The sequence below is a fragment of the Tachysurus vachellii genome, chromosome 11 (assembly GCF_030014155.1).
Source record: "Tachysurus vachellii isolate PV-2020 chromosome 11, HZAU_Pvac_v1, whole genome shotgun sequence".
NCBI lineage: Eukaryota > Metazoa > Chordata > Actinopteri > Siluriformes > Bagridae > Tachysurus > Tachysurus vachellii.
This window is the reverse complement of record NC_083470.1, coordinates 8,859,201-8,880,289: the sequence shown is the minus strand read 5'-3', so window position 1 is coordinate 8,880,289 and position 21,089 is coordinate 8,859,201. Positions and strand designations below refer to the sequence as shown.

The 21,089-nt window shown below is 35.7% G+C and overlaps 2 protein-coding genes across 4 annotated transcripts; both read right to left on the bottom strand.

Moving 5' to 3' along the window:
* Positions 1-4,121: 4,121 nt before the first annotated feature.
* On the bottom strand, positions 4,122-15,285 carry rap1aa (RAP1A, member of RAS oncogene family a). Of its 2 annotated transcripts, XM_060880854.1 has the most exons (9): positions 15,138-15,219; positions 13,380-13,448; positions 8,161-8,248; positions 7,883-7,951; positions 7,183-7,239; positions 6,807-6,947; positions 5,998-6,141; positions 5,618-5,748; positions 4,122-4,978 (listed from the first exon to the last, which is right to left on the bottom strand). In XM_060880854.1, the coding sequence occupies exons 3-8, from the start codon at positions 8,215-8,217 to the stop codon at positions 5,659-5,661; spliced, it is 558 nt and encodes a 185-aa protein (XP_060736837.1). In that variant the 5' UTR covers positions 8,218-8,248; positions 13,380-13,448; positions 15,138-15,219; the 3' UTR covers positions 4,122-4,978; positions 5,618-5,658. The 2 variants fall into 2 exon arrangements, with proteins under 2 accessions (XP_060736837.1, XP_060736836.1); XM_060880853.1 differs by lacking the exon at positions 13,380-13,448 and having other exon boundaries at positions 15,138-15,285.
* A 2,107-nt stretch (positions 15,286-17,392) lies between these two features.
* Positions 17,393-20,192, bottom strand: LOC132853718 (CMRF35-like molecule 1). 2 transcript variants are annotated; one of them, XM_060881654.1, is made up of 7 exons: positions 20,025-20,192; positions 19,396-19,734; positions 19,041-19,136; positions 18,823-18,888; positions 18,572-18,673; positions 18,397-18,449; positions 17,393-18,049 (listed from the first exon to the last, which is right to left on the bottom strand). In XM_060881654.1, the coding sequence occupies exons 1-7, from the start codon at positions 20,122-20,124 to the stop codon at positions 17,894-17,896; spliced, it is 912 nt and encodes a 303-aa protein (XP_060737637.1). In that variant the 5' UTR covers positions 20,125-20,192; the 3' UTR covers positions 17,393-17,893. The 2 variants fall into 2 exon arrangements, with proteins under 2 accessions (XP_060737637.1, XP_060737638.1); XM_060881655.1 differs by having other exon boundaries at positions 19,041-19,112.
* Positions 20,193-21,089: the final 897 nt, after the last annotated feature.

Sequence of the window (21,089 nt, the reverse complement as noted above, 5' to 3'; positions counted from 1 at the left end):
TACATAAAACATTTACTATATTGAGAGGCATGGTGGGCCTAAGCTAGCCAGACAGACTTTATTTATGCCATGAGGGAAATTGTTGTTTTACAGCAGCATGGTTAGTAACAAGACAGATGCACACACACAAAAAAAATAAACAAAAATATTACTAAGAAAAACCTTAAAAAATTTTCACACACGCAAGCTGGAATTAGATAATGAATATGAGAATCTAAAATATAAGTAGTAGTGATATAAGTATATAGTAGTGCAAACTAAATGTGTCCAACACAGCTGAGCTGTTGTACAGTTATTTCGAATGGTAAGAATGACCTCCTTTAACGTTCTGAGACAAGGAATGAGAAAGAGCCTCAATTACTTTATAGAGTGTCGTAGATTGGGTGAGAAGGATTGTACCTGAAGGAGAGCAGTTTTTCTCACTGACTCAAAAGTAGTATACAGTACTAAATCTGTGACCATAATATCTATGTCCTGCATCCCCATTTACAAATACAGTAGGAACATAAGCTTACCTAATATACCTATAATCTCCATGGAAATGACGTTTTTGTACATAAATACTTCAACAATATTATCATATTCCACTGACCTCAATCTGTGATTATACAGTATGTTGCAGTGTGTTTTCAAACTGCAGCACTCTAATGCCATGAATCTGATCATACAGAAAGAACTGTACTCCTGAAACGTTCCTCTTTCCTTTTTCCTCTTTTATGCTTTTTTCCCCATCTGTCCAAGTATCCTGTGTAGTAAATCTTAATTCATAGAAGACTATGAATTTCCCTCCTTCCAGGATGGCTGTGAGAGCGAGCCTGGAGGCAATTGGGTTAAAACTGACAGGTCAGTCCAAAAGCCATGTCATCACGTGTGTTCACATTTCCTAGATGAGGACCAAGAGACCAATCAAACATTACTATAACACAGTTCCATTAACTAAATGCATATGCAGAGCTATTTCACCTATAAATCAGGGAACAACAGATACTAAAATGGAGTCTTGACAAAAGCCTTGTCAAAGGCTGGCTTCATCTTATAAAGATGTGCCAAAAATGACATAAAGCAATCTCCACATATAACATGGGATGACTAATCTGACCAAAACCTATGGTCATTTATCAAGAAATAAGAAAAAACATACAAAATCTAATAGTCAGCCCTCCGGGCAAGAAAAATACAGTGTGCTGGCCAATGTTCTATTTGCAAAGAAAAGTGAGTTATCAAATACTTTTGGTGGTTATGTAATAACACACATAATAGCACATTAATGTAGCACACAATGTTTTTATACGGTTAAGAGATTTGGTGTTGTGTTAGAAAGTTAGTTAGTTATACATCTTTAATATTGACTATATGTTGCTCAGTTTCATGAGTATTTTCCAGATGCTGCCTGTCCCTTGTTCTGAAAAGATTATCCCCATCCATACATGCAAATTAATCTGTCTAGTAAAAACTGCTCTAAGCGTAATACAGCGAGCAGTGAAAGTCAGAAAAACGAGTATAAGCCAGAGTTACAGTAAGTGCATCAAACTTGTGCAAAGCTCAAAGTTTAACCATAGCCTACATATCAGATGATATTTCAGCATAAATAGCATTTAAATCTACTTGCCTGCTGGGTATCTACGGCATCTTATTTCACATAACACATCTACTGTAAGTTTTGAACTCAAGCAGTAAAACCTATTAAAAAATAGCTTTAAAACTATGAATCATATATGGTGTGAAAAGTACAGATGTGGATTCCGGCTCCAGATGCAGTCACACAGCAGTATAAGTCATACATGATGATCAATGCAGTGACTATTAATGTAGCCTTTAATAACAGGGTGCAAACTCACGCACACTTGCATGAACACACACCTCAAAAGCAAACCCAGCCTGCAGGGTAAACAGGTGTGGGTGCAGGAGAGGTCATATAGAATTCAGTTACTGTACCTTTGGGCAGAAATCTATCCTGATTGTATTCTTCCAGTGTTGGAACACATTAGAGGTCATACTTTATACCTTTACAGCTGTTCATCAAACCATTTACACATTTCCCAGTTGCTAGAACATCATATTGTTACGACCTTTTTTTGTGCACCTACTCAATCTCCATAGCTGTTGGCATGTCATTCTCACGCAAGCTTGTGAAAACATACACTTACATGATGTATGACAAGGCTAACCTTGTCGAAACATTGCTAAAATATATATAATCAGTTTAATGTATTTGATTTACATGGTTATAGTAAGTGCCTTTTAAAAATGCTAATTCCTTATAAATCCCTAGACACACCAACATGCATCATGCATTGAGATCCTGCCTTAAATGAGGCTATTGTGACTATTTAAAAAGGACATATTGTGTGTGTGCAATATGTTAATGAGCGGCTACAATGTAAACTCTGTAGTCAGAAGTTTATGTTGTGTTCTGGGTGTGGGGTGTAGAGGTATAAACACATCTACCATTTATGCTTTTCACATAATTACTAAACTCCTTTCCACACACCACACTTTAGTTACAGACTTTAAATTGCTGTGATTGAACACTGGCTAGGGATTCTACAACTTCAAGCTCACTAGAACTTGCTCAAGCTCACAAATGTTCACTTTAACAGTTAGTAACACTGTTTGGCTGAATGATGCTACTTTCTCCAGGTCAGTCTCTCAAGATGCTGTGGAGGACAGTGAATCTCATAGGTTTTGCTCACTGGGCTATGTAGTCTCTGACAGCTCAGTGAAGTACAGATCTGTGATCAAAAGAGACTACACACCCTAGTAAAAATATATAGATATAACATTAATAAAACAATTGGGTAAGGAGGTGTAATTATTGCTCATTTCCAACAGCACATTCCAAAGGATTTTAGTTAAACAAGAGGGCTGTTATTACAGAAACAATAACAGTACAATGAGCACAATAAAATCAGTGTACTATGATAGTGATGTTATACTGGTGGCATAATGTTTAGAAATCAGACAAAGCACGTGAATAACGTCAACCTGCTCCACTTACCTGCCTTTAAAAATAAATAAGTTAAATTAAATTACTTTTAAAATTAAAACAAATGTAGAATAGTCTTGATTAAAAGTTAATTTCCAGTTCTTGTTCAGGAGCTTTCTGTGGGTTTAACATGCTAGTCACACAATTCATTGTCCAGTTCACAGAAACAGTCAACAAGAAGACGAAGAAGAAGAAATAATTGAAGAAAGCACTGCAGTGAGAGTATTGGTGGTGAAACACAAAACTCAGTGCGAGTGATGTGATTCAGTCCAAAACTGAATTTTCAGAGAGCCACTTTTTGATTTCATCCCTTTGCTTAAATGTGCTTGAAAGTGCTCTCAATAACCAATGCACATGAGATGCACATGGACATGTTGACTAATAAAACAGTGAATGAACCTCAAAAGGTCAATAAAATACTTGGAATTGAGAAATTAATAACCAGGAATCAGTAATGTAATCAAGACTCAAAATGCTGACAGAAGGGCTATTCATTAAAAGAGTGCTCTTTGGACATTACAACCTTTAAAGCAAATGACTAGAAACTAGTATTTAGCGTCCGGATGAACAAAGCCAGTGATTTGCTACCCTCTAGTGGGCAAAATATGGTGACAAACAACCCACACCTCGTCTGTTCCTAACCAAAATTTAAGCACTGCTGAGAAATGTTGATGAAAAATAAAGCTAAGACAAGGAACCTACTAAATTTGTTTTACGTTCTTGCGATTTTTTTAATTGTACTTCATGGAATAACAGAACATTTTATTGTGGGGTCTACAAACCTAAAAATGTATACACACTCAATATGAAATAAATGTAATTATATTAATATAAAAGTGTAAATAATTAGTAAAGCAAAAATAAAAGCAAAAATAGCTGGTATCACCATGACAATATGGAGAAAATCATCAAGAAGGAAACTATCAAATCAAATGTATGAAAATATTCTCTTTCTTCTGTATGGTTTATGGTTATTGACAATGCAGAACTATTTACTGATAATTGGTTATGGATGGAGAAGTCAATATTATTATAGGCCCATTTTCATTCTTCTCCATATACAGGCACAGAACAGATCCTTGAGATCCAAGTGTGGAAAAAAAAAGATGAAACAAAATACAAAAAGACCAAAAACTTAATGAAAATGTACTAAAATTTAATCGTTCATAAAAGCTGAAAAATTACCACTTTCAGTATGACAAGACAACACAAGGAGAAATTAGAGTTGATTTTAGTACAATATATTTTTCAGCGTGACACAAAGATACCCATGTGTTATTTCTGCCCATCTCTTAATAAAAGAACCATTTTCCAAAACCTCTCTATGCAGAAAATGGAATTTATCATAAATTATGGGAAATATGAAAAATCGTTGAGAATTCAACTAAAAAACAAAGTAATTCAGGCAAAAGCATGTTATTTGATAATGAGCTGGTCCAGTTGGGAGAAGCGTGTATAGCCCCAGATGCACTTCTGGAACAATTAATAGCAAGATGAAAAGGGCTTGGTCATGAAGATGAGAATAAAACACCAAAAAAAAAAAAAAAAAAAGGCTAGCATATGATCATGAATTAACTTTTGCAAACATTACTATGATTATTTTTAAACATGGTCATGCTTCTGAAAGGTATTAATGAACAGGATGTTACCCACTATCCCAGAATAAAGCCACAAGAGTCCGGTTCCTATAGTCCTTCTTTAAAAATGGCAATTGCAAAAAATTGTAAGAGCTCTAGAAGGACCACTCACTTCTGTTTTATCATGTATCATGTCTGGAGCATGGGGGTTGGGGTTGGGGTAAAGGGGAAAAAGTTATTTTGAGAAGGGAAAGCAGAAATGTTGAACATGTGAGAAGTTAATCTTCTCTTCACTCCTTTCTGTAAGCCGAGGAGTGTCTTAATCAGGTTCTGCCTTTGCCAACGTTGTTTCCAATAACTACTGAAAGGGGCTGGAATGCCGGCCAGTAGGGCAACAGGTCTTCATCTTAGCATTCTGGGAAAACAAATAGAAAACCAGCATGGGTGTCAATTTTCTTTTATTTAAATAATTCAAATTTTCTAAATATATTAGGCCATGCAAATGTTAATTTTTTCGATAATAGCATCCAATGGGATATTCATTTATTTCTGATCATCAGTGCCTAAAGAACATTGAAAATGCAGATAAGCTGTTGCACTAGTTACCACCAGCAGGAGGTGATGTAGCTGTGCATCTATATGTTCATGTATCTTTCTGTATTAAAGCCTTATTCTCGTTTTATAAAGTTTATCAATTCAGCCACTGAAAATGCTGGAATATTATACAGAACCTGCTGTTTTCTTTAAAAGCACACATTACTTTTTTACTATTCCTACAGAAACCACCAAAACCTGATCAAACCCCATGACAATTTATTTTAAATTGTTATGATAGTGGCTGACTAGAACCTATACCCATCAATATTAAAATCACATCATTACCACCAGTGACAGTATACAAAGGGAAAACAATATTGTCAATTATCTTACTTTGAATTTTTTTTTTTAATATAATAAAGGCAAAATTCTACGAAAGGTAGTGGTAATATTAACCAAGAGCTGTATTAACCACCACAGAAATAAAATACCAGAGATAAACCATAGTTCTGGTTACCTGGCTCAGAACTGCTGCTAGGGAGGATGTTTATGTGCATTTTAAAGCAGTGTACAATTAGACTTCTTTTTGGCTTTCTTCTTTTCCACCGGCGTTTTCCTATTAATCTGTCTGACCAGGTCGTAGAAGATCTGATACAAACAAAGAAGCAATTAATTACTAGGAGTTGTAAATGGTAGTGTGTCCAAAGCAGCAGAATAAACCTAATCTTAGACAACTGTAGCTTCTCACTAGGAATTCTTTTATCACAAGGCCCATAATGATTTTGGGCATTAAATATCAAATTTAAATTTACAAAGCAGCAGACATTTTTGACAAGTGCACACAGGCATGAAACATGAATCTCTTTAATCAAAAGTAAAAAGTGTAGTGAACCTCACCTCATTAACATTGATCTTTGATTTGGCGGAGGATTCTAGAAAGGCACAGTTATTCCACTGCCGAGCAAGGTTCTGGCCTTGCTCCTTCCCTACAACTCTCTCATCCTCCAGATCACATTTATTCCCCACCAGAATCATTGGCACCTTAGTCAGAGAGACGGGGAGAAAGGGATTAGATCAAGGGACACATTTATGAAATGTTCATACTTTACATTTTGATCTTAAATTCTGTACAATTTATCTTCAAAAAGTATTGTTATGCAGTTCAGAATTCATGAAAATCGAAACTAACGAACAAATTGTTCTAAATCACTCAACTAGTGCACATTCATTGAATGAATGATTAATGGATGAATTTTTCAATTTATTTTTATTATAAAGCTGTTAAAGAAAACTGACAAATCTAAATACACAATGGACATGCTGAGGTGTAATTAAAGGTTATTTGAGAATAAGAAACAAATGTTTGTACTGACTGAATTCAAACAAGGGGCAAACAAGCAGTAATTCTGATTTTTCACAAAAATACGTAATCAAGATGATTGCATCTTTCACTTCAGTGGTCTAAAATCCAGAAAAAAGGTAAACTGAAATTGGTGTTTGGTGTAAATTGTTAAAATTGGCATGACAAATTTCTTAACAAGCTGGTGATATTGCTTTGTGTCCCACATACATGAACATTTAACAGTATTGTCTGTGTGATATAGATTTGTAAATGACACCTCTGGTTTCTCAGGACTAACATTAGGCTTAGGTTCAGGTTTGGATATGGTAAAAAAAAAAAATAATATTGCCACAGTAGTGCTCACATCCTCTGTGTCTTTGACTCTTAAGATCTGTTCTCTCAGGTCCTGAAGGTCATTAAAGGTGGACTGTGCAGTGATAGAGTAAACCAGAGCAAAGCCCTGTCCGTTCTTCATATACAGATCCCTCATGGCTGTAAACTGCTCCTATAACACATACAAATGCAACAGTGTTTATAAAGCATCAATCACAGCAGTGAAAAAAATAAGCAGTAAATTTTACAGGCTCATTAGAAATGAATTATTTGATAAAGGAACTAGGAGTCCCAAAATTCTTAAGTGAGTATTCTTAACCTAGCATGTAATATGTTTTAATCTGGGTGATTACACTGGGTTTAAATTTTACTGTGTTGTAATAAGTAAAAGTCAATAGTGTACTTACTGTGCCTGCTGTGTCAAGGATTTCTAGCATGCATTGCTGTCCATCCACTTCTACTTGCTAGAATGAGAATCAGAATATTTAAGAATGCACCAAAAAGGATAAGGCAAATGTAAGCAAACACAAAGGCAAAGAGATTAGTCACAGGTAAATGATATAAGATTACTCAGATACAAGTGCTGTGTTGTTAGGAAGATGACCTGGAGAAGAATGAATAAATAAATAAGTAAAGTCTTTGTCTCAAGCTTCATATCTGACACTCCCCATCCCACCTGCAGGAGTATAACCACACATTCTCATGGCTTTTTCTGTGGTTCTTGTGGGGTCCCAGTACATCCCCTACATCTATGTCGGACAGAAGTTTCAGATCTCTAAAACAGAGAGGTTTCTTCATGCATGAATCATGATTCTTCCAAATGGACTTTTGAGCCAATTCAGTTATAAATGCTATGCCTTTTATTATATCCTTGCAAAGCCTGCAATGAAATCTCTTTCCTAGTATTTTCACATATTGATTCAACAAAAGTGGTGATTGAGGAAAACATATTTTCAACATGAAATAAGATTGTTGCAGTCTTAGAGATAGAAAGGGGTATTATTCAGTGTTGTCTTAAACACTAATTTTGCGCTTTTGATAAACCGGATACAAAAACATATACACATATACATATGAAATGTACACATTTTCAAAACCTTGTCTTACCTTCCTATAGGAGTCTTCTATTGTCGGATCATATTTTTCCACAAATATACCCTGAACAAACTGCACTGTCTGTGAAGAAAAAGAAAAGCAGAAATAACCACCATTAGGCCAATCCATAGCATGGCTGCAGTTGTACACTTCAAAAAGAGTGAAATCTTATTTTACACACCAATGAACAGTGAGCTAATCTAATAACAGTGGACATTTGTACAAGTCTTCAAAGATTCAAAGAAGATAATCATCATATGCTATAGATTAGTATGTGCATTTTCTCTTACAAGCGCAGATTTCCCCACACCTCCTGAGCCCAAGACCACAAGCTTATATTCACGCATGCTGGGGTCTCTCGGCACACACCTCTACAGCCTACAAAGAGAGAGAACAAACACATCAGCAAGAACACCATTTGAGCTGTTTGCAAATTTGTTGTATGTGCAGTATACTACTATACAAATTGAGAATTTTGTTTACTTTCTCCATGATGGATATCAATCATATTAGCAATAATATTATTTTTAGTCTTAGAAAGTACCAAAAACTGAAATGTAGATTTGGTTAAAAAAAAGTGGTCATACATGTTAGGAAGAGGTCATAAAAAGGAACATATATTAGTTTCAATCCTGGTTGCCGCTGACACACTGAATCAGCAAGTTTTGGCCTTTTTTTTTTCAGTTCCTGTCTTCTTGTCCTCTCTCAATTACATTTCCACCAAGTGGTCAAAACAAGCCTCTAGCTTAGACAGGACAGGATGCTCATTCTTTTACTTGAATGACCAAAAAATGTGACCTTTTCCCTCATTAGTCTCCTTTGGTTACATTAGCCCATAGAATAAATTGAATATATTTCCATCTTATGCATGCACCTTTGAGTCAATATGTTGCACTAGTTCTGTGCCTTATTTTGTGTTTTCCTGACAGTTCCCTAGCAATAACTGGAATGAATCAATGACAGATTTATAACCACTCACTTACTCTCTACTGCTTACTCTCCCAGCCTGGGTCTTTCCCTGCTCCATTTCATGCTAAACAAGCCATATAAGGACAGCAAACCTACACTCTCATTCTTGCTCAAAATCATTTGACACTACTCACATTAACTATGCCCCACTACACCCTAAGTCTCACACACAAGTTTTTTATTTATTTAAAAAAAAGACGTCATTCAAGACAGAGATGCATCATCATAACCCTTTTATTTAAGGCATCCAGAATATATTAATATGTCCTCGGGAACTGCAGTTCAGCTGACCGCAAGACCCTTCAGCGGATAGTGAATACAGCCTGCAAAGATCATCGGCGCCCCTCTCCCCTTGATCGAGGATATCTTCAAGAAGCGATGCCTCAGCAGGGCCAACAGCATGGTGGGGGACCCCACCCATCCCTCCAACATCTTTCAGCTCCTACCATCAGGAAGAAGGTACAGGAGCATCAGAGCCCGCTCTGCTAGACTGCGGAAGTTTCTTCCCCCAAGCTGAGAGAGCCCTGAACTCAAACCTCCACTGCCACCACTGAAAATATACAGGCCTCCTGTGACTTAACCCACCTGACCGCCAGCTGCCGCACTCACCTCAGCATTAGCACACTGGCACATCAAAAACTAAAACGGTGTTCTAAGCCCACGAATATTACACGTTTACATGCTTGTGTTGCAGATTGCATCTTGCACTAGTCCGCTACAAGCTGCTTGACTTTGAATGCCTCCTGTTGCAAGTGTACAATATTAAGGGTAGCATTGTATAGTCTACATATTTATATTTATTTCTTGAGTGTATTTTTGTACTGATGGCATAGTCTGTCCTCTGTCTTCGTTGTTGTTTTATGTCTGTATGGATGTTGCACCGTTTGACCTGTGAGACACGACATCTCGTTCCACTGCATGCCCTAAATGTAGCAGAATGACAATAAAGAAACTTGAACTTGAATAAAAATGCACACAGAACTGATACCAAGGGCTCCTTATACCCCTTTAACAGAAGTTAGTGGTTATTGAAAGCAGTGATTATGTGCCGTGAAAAAGGAACTGCGTTACTAAATTCACTTGTAACTACTGAAACATATGCAGCAGTGCTTTTGTATGCTTGTTTGAATTATTTCTAATTAAGTGCCTTACTTATACTCAACTTATAAGATGTTAATTGTAACACTCAACGTCAACTTTTTTCCCCCCAATGGCATGCTATAGGATAGCAGTTAATGCAACTATAGCCTCCTGATAAGACAGCTAAGTAAATAAATAAATGAGAAATAAGCCTTTGGTGAGGTTTTTCACTTAGTGACAGAGAAGGACTGTTACACAAGTTACATGCACGTGTGCACACCCAAAACTAGCAAAATGTTCAGTCAGGGACTAAAATAATGCAGTAGATGGAGAACGAGCTAAAGACAAATTAAAATAAATGATGTGCTAAATAGGGCTGTAAGACCAAACTCAACATCAAATGCATTTCAGCAAATCTAACTTAATAAAGGTGGTATAGGAATACTGCTCATTATATACAGTCTAGAAGTGCCAACCACACACAGTTCATTAGCATTGCTAATGCACGCCCCTGCATGGGAGCGAGATGGCAGAGTGGCACGAAGCAAGCATTGTCCTCTTTCACCAGGAAACAAATAAGCACTTGTATTAGTGTGAATGTGTACTGAACTAAAAGTCTCAAATTACACATCTACATAAGATACAGAAACTGAAATGATTATATGAGTATAGTGACAGCTATAGTGCCACTGCAAAATTAGCTATAATATATACATATACATAGTAATATATACATATATACACACACACACACACACACACACACACACACTTTATTAATGCAATGATCATCTTACAAGAGAATGGATATTGAAGTGTATAGTAAATGTAGAGGCGTGAACATACCCTAACATGCTACTATAACTGCTAAATACTATTACAGCTCTAACCCTCCTGGTGCTGTGGATTAGGTAAGAACATAGGAGTTATGGTAAATGTGAAACAGTCAGCAGTCTTGTACAATCATGCGTGTTAGTTGCAGCTCGGTGTCAAAGGCAGCCATGTAGATAAGCTGGCTGTTTGATAACTGGCAGCAACATAGTAAAGCTGTAAACTGGAGACTAACAACTCTTTTGCCCTACTGATAAAAGCTTAAAGTGGTTGCAAATAGTGCTTATTATGCTGCTTTATCTCTCACACACAAAACAACCATCTTAAACTGGCTAGGGTGTGAGAAATCAGAAACCCTTTTGGCTTCAAAGACAAAAGAAAAATGCATGTTCATATTTTAAACTTTCACTTCTTTTCAGGTTAGGGTTGCTTACATTGCTTCTCTATTCTTTCACACCATATTATGTATAAAGTAGACTTTAAATAAAACTACATTAACATTTTGTGCACTCTAGCTACAAAAAAAGAATACTGTGCAGTGATGCATAACCAAGAAAGCTTTCTATTAAATATTTTGTAAGCTCTGTAACCGAGTTCATAATGTTGAACACAATTGTAATCTTCAACTGCTCAAGTTGAACTTTGTGGTTTTCCTGAGTGGGAGGACTGGCCACACCCTATACAGCATCCTGGGGAGTGTGCAAAAAAACTCAAATGTCCTGCCTAAACACACAGACACACACAAAGGATGTATGCATGATACCTCAACTAAAACAGGTAACAGGAAAAGAAACTCAACAGCAAGTGACTGTACATGTTTTCAATTACTGATTCACGGTCACATTTTCACTAGTAAAATAAGCCAAGTTCTTTTATTATTTGTAGTATTTGCAGATTGATTTGAACAGATATCTATAAGCCCACAGAAAATAGCTCACCACCTACAGAAACATTCCCATATGGACTAAAAGGACCAGAACAAGAGATTATTGTTTCACACCTGCATTCACTCAATAGTCCATAAAATCCAGAATCAGCCTTTATTCTCGGTCACCCTTAGTAAAAGGGAAGGCTAGTATAATAAAGTATAGTTTATTGTACCAATTTGTCTGTAACTAATAAATTGTTTGGCCATCAGTTGGCTAGCTATATATCTTTTTTTTAATATACAGGTTATAGTTTTAGTGTTGAAATACAGTACTATGCCTGAAAACTAAAACTCAAAGTCAACAATTCCAACTTTAGTCAGTGCAAACCTGACCACATTATAATTTCACATATTCAAAGATCACCTTTGACTGCACAATGCGGTTATGAAATTTATTGATAACAAAAATGCTTTTAAATCAATGTACTGGCATTATTCTGGAACAGACCCTAAATATACTAATATAATATTCTAATTGTTAACTAATGGGTAAATTGAAAGATCTGTTTTCAGATGAGGCATGTGCAGAAATGTAAATCACACAATCCTGTTCTTGTCAATACTTTGCAACATGGCAAAAGAGAGACAAATCCTACATGCCTTCTGTAATCAGTTCTAAAACTGCAAGTGGTAATCTCTACACTCTAACCTATACAAAGCCACATATTTCTATGTCTATGTATATGTATGTATGTATATTTCCTATGACCAAGCTTCTATTAAAAGAAAAAGTCACCGCCTGTTAACGATTAACAATTCTTCATGAAATATGGATCATGACTTGATGGCTTAGAATTGTGTAGATACTGTTCTTGAATTAATCTGTGTTCAAAATTTAATTAAAATCATGTTTTTATTACATTGCTACACAGATGTTATTTTCTTATATGTCTTTACATAAAAAAACCCCAAAAATGTCAACTTGTCTACCTAAAGGATAAAAATAAATAAATGAAATACTAGCTAAACTCTAATCAGTTTCCAATGCATCAAACATACAGCCTGGCATTCAATTCAACACACAATAAAAAACATTATTTACGTTTATCACACCCAAAAATACTAAATTAATCACAGATGAACTATGATTTCAAAACAACATGTCGACAAAAACACGGCTTAAAATAAGCACATTTTATGAACAAATGTTTTGTTAAAAATAATTATTCTTAACCGTAGTACTTTTATTTCCACTTTTAATTTCTGGTAAGAATATGGATTCAGGCATTTGTGCACCACAAGCTAGTTAAAAAGGTCAAATTAAGAGGTCAAACAATCAAAAGTGATTGTGGAAAAAAAAAAAAATAGATACTTAAAACACGGATGACTCCTCAGTAAAACTGAAGTAATAAATTGAAATATACCGAGTGATACTCTATATAACTGCTCATATTTTGTTTTGATAAAAAAAATCCTTTCAAGTGATGAATACATGTTGAGCTCTCTCCTTTTAAAATATAAAAATACTCATCAGAAATATCAAAGATAGACAAAAAGAACATGAATCTAAAATGTGAACAACACATACACACACCTTCAAGTTTCTGGAAATTTCAATAAAGGCTGAAGAAAACTCCTTCCATCCTTTTTTTTTTTTTTAAAAAATACAGCACATGCTGTAGCACAAGAATGTTGTACTGCTCTACTCAAAGTAATAATGAGCAAGGCCTATATTAAAACAGATTACATCATGTTACAAACCTGTAATGAACAGTTGAAGGGGTGTTAGTGAATCACAGAAGCCACTGTCAGGATCATCTGTTCAGCTGCCTGTGTAACCAGTAAACATTATGAAATGCCACTGTGAGAGGTTGCTAAGAGCTTAAGAGGCTTCCTGCTATTTAAACACTAGTAAGCAGATATGGTCCAACAAATACACTAGCAGTATTAGACATATTTGACCATACAGCATGCAGAACACAGAAGGACGCACCTGGATTAAACCAAAATAAATAACAATAGGTTTGTCTGGTGAATTTTCAGTATAACTTGGCAATGTATCTTCAGTTAATGTTTGTTAGGCAACCCAGCAATAATTAGCACTGTGACAGTCATCACCCATGACTAGCCTTGCATACATGACTAGAATTTGTGTACAACACAAATAGAGACCTGAAAACTTTTAGTTGTCTGTTCAACCAAACTGTATAAAAGTAACATCCTCCAAAAAAACAGGTATTATTAAACTTGTTGAGGGGTTTCATTTATGACTATCACTGAAAACATTTTTTTTTTTAAAACCAGACAGTTTTACTTCTGCAAATTCTGTAAGCATTCATAGAGCTACACAATAGGACACACATTAAAGGCCTACAAAATACTGGTTTTACTTTGTGACTTCTCCAACTTCCCATTACAAAAAAGAATGTTCATATTTGCACAGTGTGGAAGAGATAGTTAAAATAACATAATACATAAGTTAAGAGAGTGTACATTCTACATTGTTAAATGTTTACACTGTTTGAACCATCATTAATATCAAAATCAATAATAAAAATGAGGTCTAAGCCAGTCCAAAGAAACACCGTAACATAATATTAATAATCATCATAATCATCATCATCATCATCATCATCATCATCATCATACTAATAACAATAATAAGACGTCACTGCTAAGATTAGTATAATTCATTACAAAACTCCAAAAGCATTTACACCAGAGTTGTGCGTTTGTGTGTCTCACACCCATTACAATAAGTTAACATGAAACATATATGTAAATAACTAGCATATGAATAACTGACTGTTGTAACTGTAACGGGGCTAAACCATGGCATGTTTCGTCCATTTAAAAACGATATAAACGTGGTAACAAGACTCTTGAAAAGTGATAGAAGCTCTTATTAGTCAGTCTTTCTAAACATGATAAGCTCATTGGCTATAGACAAAAATGCTTTTAAGAAGTTTTTGCTAGGTTAGCTTCCTGGCTAAAGCCAAACTCAAAGTGGACAGCTATCTGACGAGTAGCTAGCTCATTAAGTTAGCTAGATAACACAAACCTAGTTCGCTGGCAGCTACGCGAGTTTTATTTCCCTTCGGCTGTCAATCCTCGTTAACCAATTAGACCACAATACACAGGATACGTGTCTGAAGACCGCACAGAAAGTTGTCGCTAAATGTGTAGCGGTATCTCATCTTCGCCGCCATATTTGAGCGAGCGCCACTCTTTTAGCTTTAGCTTGCTAACCCCGACCAGTGTTAGCTAGCTAACCAAACACTGTGGTATGTTTACACGGGACTAGCGACGCCTGCTAGCTACTATAGCTCACTAGCTTTGCGCCGGCTGTGCGCCTCAGTAACACCGCATTCTCCTGTTTTTGTTTTTTATTTTGAAGCTATTCAGATTCACTAGAAATCCCATTACTGTGACGGTTATTCGTTGTTATAGCGCTGTCTCGGGACAGACTCGTACACACGACTAAGTTTGATAAGAGATAAAGTTAGCAGTGGAACTCACCGTGCGTTGTTTCTCGCCACTCCGCCTGGCGCTGAGAGCAGCGACTCCGAGCTCGCGCCTGTAAACGTCATTCTCCTGCTTCCCACAGCGTCCTTAAAAGGGCAACGTCGGAGCCTCTCTGACCCGAGCAGCGCACACGGCACTGCTCACGTAATAAAACAACAGTGTGAAGGCATTTATGTACTTAGTAAAACTTAACAGATTACACACCAACATGTACCAACCTTTGCTGGTTATTTTACACATATTTATTTTATATATACTGCTATAGACTGGTACAATCTGCTGATGTACATTTGGTATAAAAAAAGAAAACACCCTAAAACACGTGAAATATGTTTATTTATGAAATATTTGCGCAGGGTGTAGACAGACGTTATACAAAGTGGTGGCCAGGTTAGATACGATTACTTTATTGTACATTATTGGGGTGGCAAATACTTTATTATATGGGGTAAAATACTAATGTGCACCCAAAATGGCATAAGTATTGTCAAGAAGGTTTAAGCTTTGGAGTCTTATCTGTTTTCCTGATTATGTATGACAGTCCTTGAGCTCAAGTCGCACAGTTTGTGACTAGGTTTGAGGCCTGTAAATATTAATTCATGGACGTGATATATTTAATTTGTTGCCAAACCATCTAAAAATTTCACCCCAGAAGCTTAGTAACTTCTAAAGCTCACTGATTCATCCACAGTTTGCCAGCTCCTGATGTGGTATGCAAGGAAAACTCCATCCTTACACATATTTCTATATGCTTACATTGAAATATTTGTGCAGGGTGTAGTCAGACATTTTACCAAGGGCTAGCCAGGTTTGATCTGATGATAATCTGATGACAACAGGCGCATACCGATGCAAAATTAGTTTGTTGTCCATCAAGTTACAAAAGTCATAGTATATGAAGTGCTCTCGCCTTACATATTCAATACCATTAGCCAATAATAGCTTACAACAATTTGCTTCTGTGTTAGCTAGAAAAACTTGCTTTGCTCTCATGAGACAAAGAAATGATCTTCTATTTGTATATATGATTATAAAATATTATAATATTGTTTCTTTTATTATAATTTTTTTTTAAATCTATCAGTGAAATCGACCTTAATGTGTCAAGAAAGATAAAAATGGCACCCAAAGCACAAATTCAAGGCAATAAAAGAAATAGAAGATCCGTGTTTTGCAATAGCCAGGATAGAGCCCAGATGTGGAACCTGCAAAGCTGTATAACGATTTAGAATAGGACATAGTTTTATACCTATACAAGCCCCTTCCCATTTCCCAAAAAATGCATACTATTTCAGGGCCTCTTATTCCACCCATGAGCCTTAGGTATTGAGTTACATTGTTCCACCTCTAAAACCCCTAAACACACTGTCATAAATTGTGTATTACAAATTCAGGTTTCCCTGTAGAAGGCACAGTGCTACAGTTTGACCCAAACCAGACCTCAGGAATTTCCAGAAACAGTTCCTGACTACTCTTTGTTTAAATATAGCTGAGGAAACAGGTGTAGTGCAGAAGAAGGAGAGATCAGGACCCCTCATCTCTCATCATAAATCCTCTCTCTCTCTCTCTCTCTCTCTCTCTCTCTCTCTCTCTCTCTCTCTCTCTCTCTCTCTCTCTGTCTCTCTCTCTCTCTCTCTCTTTCTCTCTCTCTCTCTCTCTCTCTCTCTCCTCTCTCTCTCTCTCTCTCTCTCTCTCTCTCTCTCTCTCTCTCTCTCTCTCTCTCTCTCTCTCTCTCTCTCTCTCTCTCTCTCTCTCTCTCTCTCTCTCTCTCTCTCTCTCTCTCTCTCTCTCTCTCTCTCTGTCTCTCTCTCCCTCTCTCTCTCTGTCTCGCTCTCTGTTTCTTCCTCTCTCTCTCTCTGCGTGTGTATGTGTGTATAGATTCTAACTTCACTGTACTCCAGCCAATGTAGTCCTATTATATGCATGAAATATACTGTATTTTAAATATGAGCGTGAAATTTACTTTGTGGATCATATCTGCCAATTAAAGGTAAGAAAGACCTGTTTAACTATTTCTAGACACCCAGTTACTATGTCTGGGTGAATCAATGACCATAGGAGCACAGAACAAATCCCATTTTAAAACTTTATTTTAAACAAGACAAAAATGTATATAATCAACTGTCTTAAACCATTTGGTAGATAACAATATGTTACATATAACTCATATATACTAAACACTAATATATATTTATGTATCTATTAAACTATCTATCTAGCTTTGTGTTAAACCCACACCAGACAAAGTAACATACTGAGATTTGTTATATCCTTTTGATATTAGACACCTACGTAGTGTCAAAGTGTAAAAAGTGTAACCCAGAGTGAAGCCATTTTTAAAACAGTAAATTTACCATTTCACATTGGAGCATTTCACAGTTCAGCCTCTTTCTCTAGGTGCAATCATAGAACATTTACTTAGACATTAGTAAACAAGACTTGTGGGTTGTCACTGAATGCAGCAAGCAATAGATGCAATAGGTGCATGCAGAATAAAATCTATTCCATGCATCACACAGGAAGCATCACAGGATGTTTAAGAAAGTTCAGCCTTACCTAAATGTGCATATAACAAATTCTAAATCGAATCTTGTTAGTTATTTAAATATATGATGGATATATGAGTGTAAAAAAAACAGTAATAAAAAAAGCAGAAAGAAAGAAAACTTGAGTTTGTTTTCATGAAATGCGTATTACGGTATTCCTTTGTATATTATGCACCACATAAATATAATATGCTGTAACTGTTTTCAGTGAGGAGCTACAAAAGAGTATGGATTGAAATCATTATCTGCTGGAGCAGGGAGCTGAATGGTGCTGTAGGTGGCTGAAGATTCAGCTCCTCTAGCTGGACCAGCTAAACTATACACAGCCAACATCTCATCATACACATGGAAAATGTCCTCCTTGGTAGAAAGAGGTTGAGAGAAATGTCAGTTAGTTTCAGTATAGACAAGATTTAAAAGATGGTATTAGTGCTGAGATCACACATCATTTCAATACATGTGCAAATATGAACAGAGGTAAAGAAAAAAAGTGTAGAAATGGAAACACAAATGGACACTGGGAGAACATGCAAAAATGCACCCAGATAATAGCCCAAGCTTAGGATTCAAAATATAGTATATTTTAACTTCCTTATACCTTTTTACCAGTGTCCAAAGAAAGGACTTCATTTAGTGAAAACAGTTATGTGTGACTAATTTGATTTATTATTAGGATAGCAGTAGTTCTGGTTCAGTACTAGGTATACCTGATCAGGTGGTGGATGTGAAATTTGGATTTCAGAAGCAGGCGGTTTCAAGGCTAAATAACAAAAAGAGCAGTTTTGAGATTGCTGTATATGGCACCATTAAAAACATTTATTCAAGTACTTTTCTATTATTATACACTGGCTATGTACTTCTAATCATTCTCTTCTCACTTACATGTGACACTTGTGGGTGCTTTCCTGTAGAGAATCAGAAAAGTTACAAGAACACAGCATAGTATTAGGCCCAGCACTCCTCCACAAACAGCAAGCAGCGGTCCTGTTATAAATAAGATAATTGAAAGTGGAAAAAATAGTCATTTTGGATGACAATAAGCTGTGAACAACATCAAGGAACCCAGATTGAACTCTAAGCAGACAATTACTATTGAACACTGCAGAACAGAATTATAAAAATGAACTATTTACCATGTGAGCTTACAGAAGGTTCAAATTGAGTTGTGGATGAAGTTTGTTCATATAAAGTTGAACAAGCTGAAAAGACATAAATATCTACATTGCACAAAACCTTCAAAAGAATCATGCATATTTACTCTTTTTTTTAATAAAAGGAACTAATCAAATATGTACAAAACCTAGCAAGAAGTCTAACTGGAGCATACTGGATATGTGTTTATCTTCCCCACCTGCACTAGCTGTTGTGATTGTGGTGGCACATGGAAACTCTGTAACTTCAGACCTTTGATTCTGCGTGGACACTGGAGCATGTGTAGACACAGGAACTGTTACATGTAAGAATCAACATTAATCTTAAACATATTAAGCTGCAGTTCAGATCAAGCCAGGAATTCACCTGCACATAATTTTAGCAAATATTCATAATACATTGACAGAAAAAAACTATTGCTAGATAAAATATACATTTATAGTGCTTGAATTTTTAAAGTATAGGTAATAAAGCATTTGTGAGTAGGATCTACAATACAATCATAGATATTGTAGTTCAGATATTAAAAAGTAGGAAATTACAGTCTTGTATACCTTTACTGACAGTAATCTTTACTTTACTCAATTTGTCATATCCCCATCTATTCACTCCACAGTAATAAACTCCAGAGTCCTTTAATCTGAGGTGACTGATGGTGACAGAGAAACTCTGTACAGACACAATGTTTATTGCAGTGTATCTTCCCTTAGAGAAGACCTTATCAGCCTTCTCAGTTTTAATTAAGACATCAGAATAAGTGCATGGATCACGACAGAAGTACAAGGGAGTATATTGATATCCATCTTCATATTTACAGGAGATCTCCACACTGCCTCCCTCTGTTCCAGTAAAAACACTTTCAGCCTTGCTCTTCATTGTCACACATATCAAAACTGGAAGAAAAAAACGTTTGCTCAGTGTAACTGTTAAACAACAAAAAAAAATGTTGCTATATGAAATACATTGAAAGATTGTCATTTAATATCTAGCAAGTTACAAAACTGTTTTATATTGTTAATAGTAAGTGTCATTAATACTGTCTCTTGAGAACTCAATGTATGTAACATACTAATACATATTACAATACATATAACTAATACATACATATTAATGAAAATCTGCCTTTATCCATGACAGAGTGATGTTCCTAAACAAATTTGATTAATAAATGTAATTCATTTACCTTGAAAAAAGGACAGAGTCCTCAGATATGTCTGCATTGGTTTCTTCACATCACCAGAATTCTTTCTAACCTTACCACTGTGTTCTATGTATCTATACATTTTTGGTCTTGTCTAAATTGTTGTCTTGTCTTTGAGGTGTAGTGCATGTTGTAGGAGTCAGTAGAGGAGGTCTGAGAGGGCACTTCTGATTCTTCGTAATAAGCAAGAGGAAAAAGTAGTGCTGTAACCACTACAGGAACCAAAGACAGGAAACGTCGATACATCAGAGCTCTGATTAAACGCATTCTTTTTTGTTGTTTGAACTTGTTTTTGGAGTTGTGTATGAAAATTATGAATATGTTGATTCATTTTGGTCCTGATGTACACATTAAACATAATGATTCAAACAGTATTTGGAAATGAAATGATAAAAAGTCAGCGCTTGGAAAAAAAAAATCCTTATTAGCTTGATTTTGAAAAGTAATAGGCTCTATCTTTGAAAGTAATATACTGACATCTCTCTTTAAAACTTAGTTATTACATTCCTGAAACTGACATGAGCTTGAGTTATAAAATTTAAGCACAGCGACCATCTTACAGACACTGTTTGGACAATCTCATTGTTTTCTGTTTAGACATAGGACTTAAGAGGAACCCAAACAGAATGAATCAAGACAGAGAAAAGATTGGTGTTTGTTGTTTGAGCAATTTTTTTAAATGACATTTAAAATTTATATCTTGTGTAGTGGATAATTAGTTTTGGAATTTTGTGGAATTTTGTGTATAGAGTGTTGATGACCCTTGACAGTGTAAATGCAGCCTACACATTTACCTAAAAAGGCAAAAGGCAGGCACCAAATATTTTTTTTTAAATAATAATTTAAAGAGAATTAAAATTTATGAAGCCTTGTGCATTGAATAGTATTACCACTTACATATACAACAGAACTACATCTTTAAGATGAAATAAAATGTTGAATTTCATTGCATTGCCTTTTATTTTATCCTTTTTTAAAAAAAAAAAAAAACAGGAAGTAATTCATCAGCTGTTTACAGCGTTCTGTGTAACAATACATCGTGAAATG

Excerpts from the sequence above, each read along its gene's own strand:
- rap1aa (XM_060880853.1), bottom strand. The coding sequence starts at position 8,217 with ATGCGTGAATATAAGCTTGTGGTCTTGGGCTCAGGAGGTGTGGGGAAA. Across the intron at positions 7,952-8,160 it reads GTGTGGGGAAATCTGCGCTT|ACAGTGCAGTTTGTTCAGGG; the intron begins GTAAGAGAAAAT and ends TTTTCTTCACAG. Across the intron at positions 5,749-5,997 it reads CAAAGATCAATGTTAATGAG|ATCTTCTACGACCTGGTCAG; the intron begins GTGAGGTTCACT and ends TGTTTGTATCAG.
- LOC132853718 (XM_060881654.1), bottom strand. The coding sequence starts at position 20,124 with ATGTATAGATACATAGAACACAGTGGTAAGGTTAGAAAGAATTCTGGT. Across the intron at positions 19,735-20,024 it reads GACTCTGTCCTTTTTTCAAG|TTTTGATATGTGTGACAATG; the intron begins GTAAATGAATTA and ends TTTTTCTTCCAG. Across the intron at positions 18,889-19,040 it reads AATCACAACAGCTAGTGCAG|CTTGTTCAACTTTATATGAA; the intron begins GTGGGGAAGATA and ends ATGTCTTTTCAG.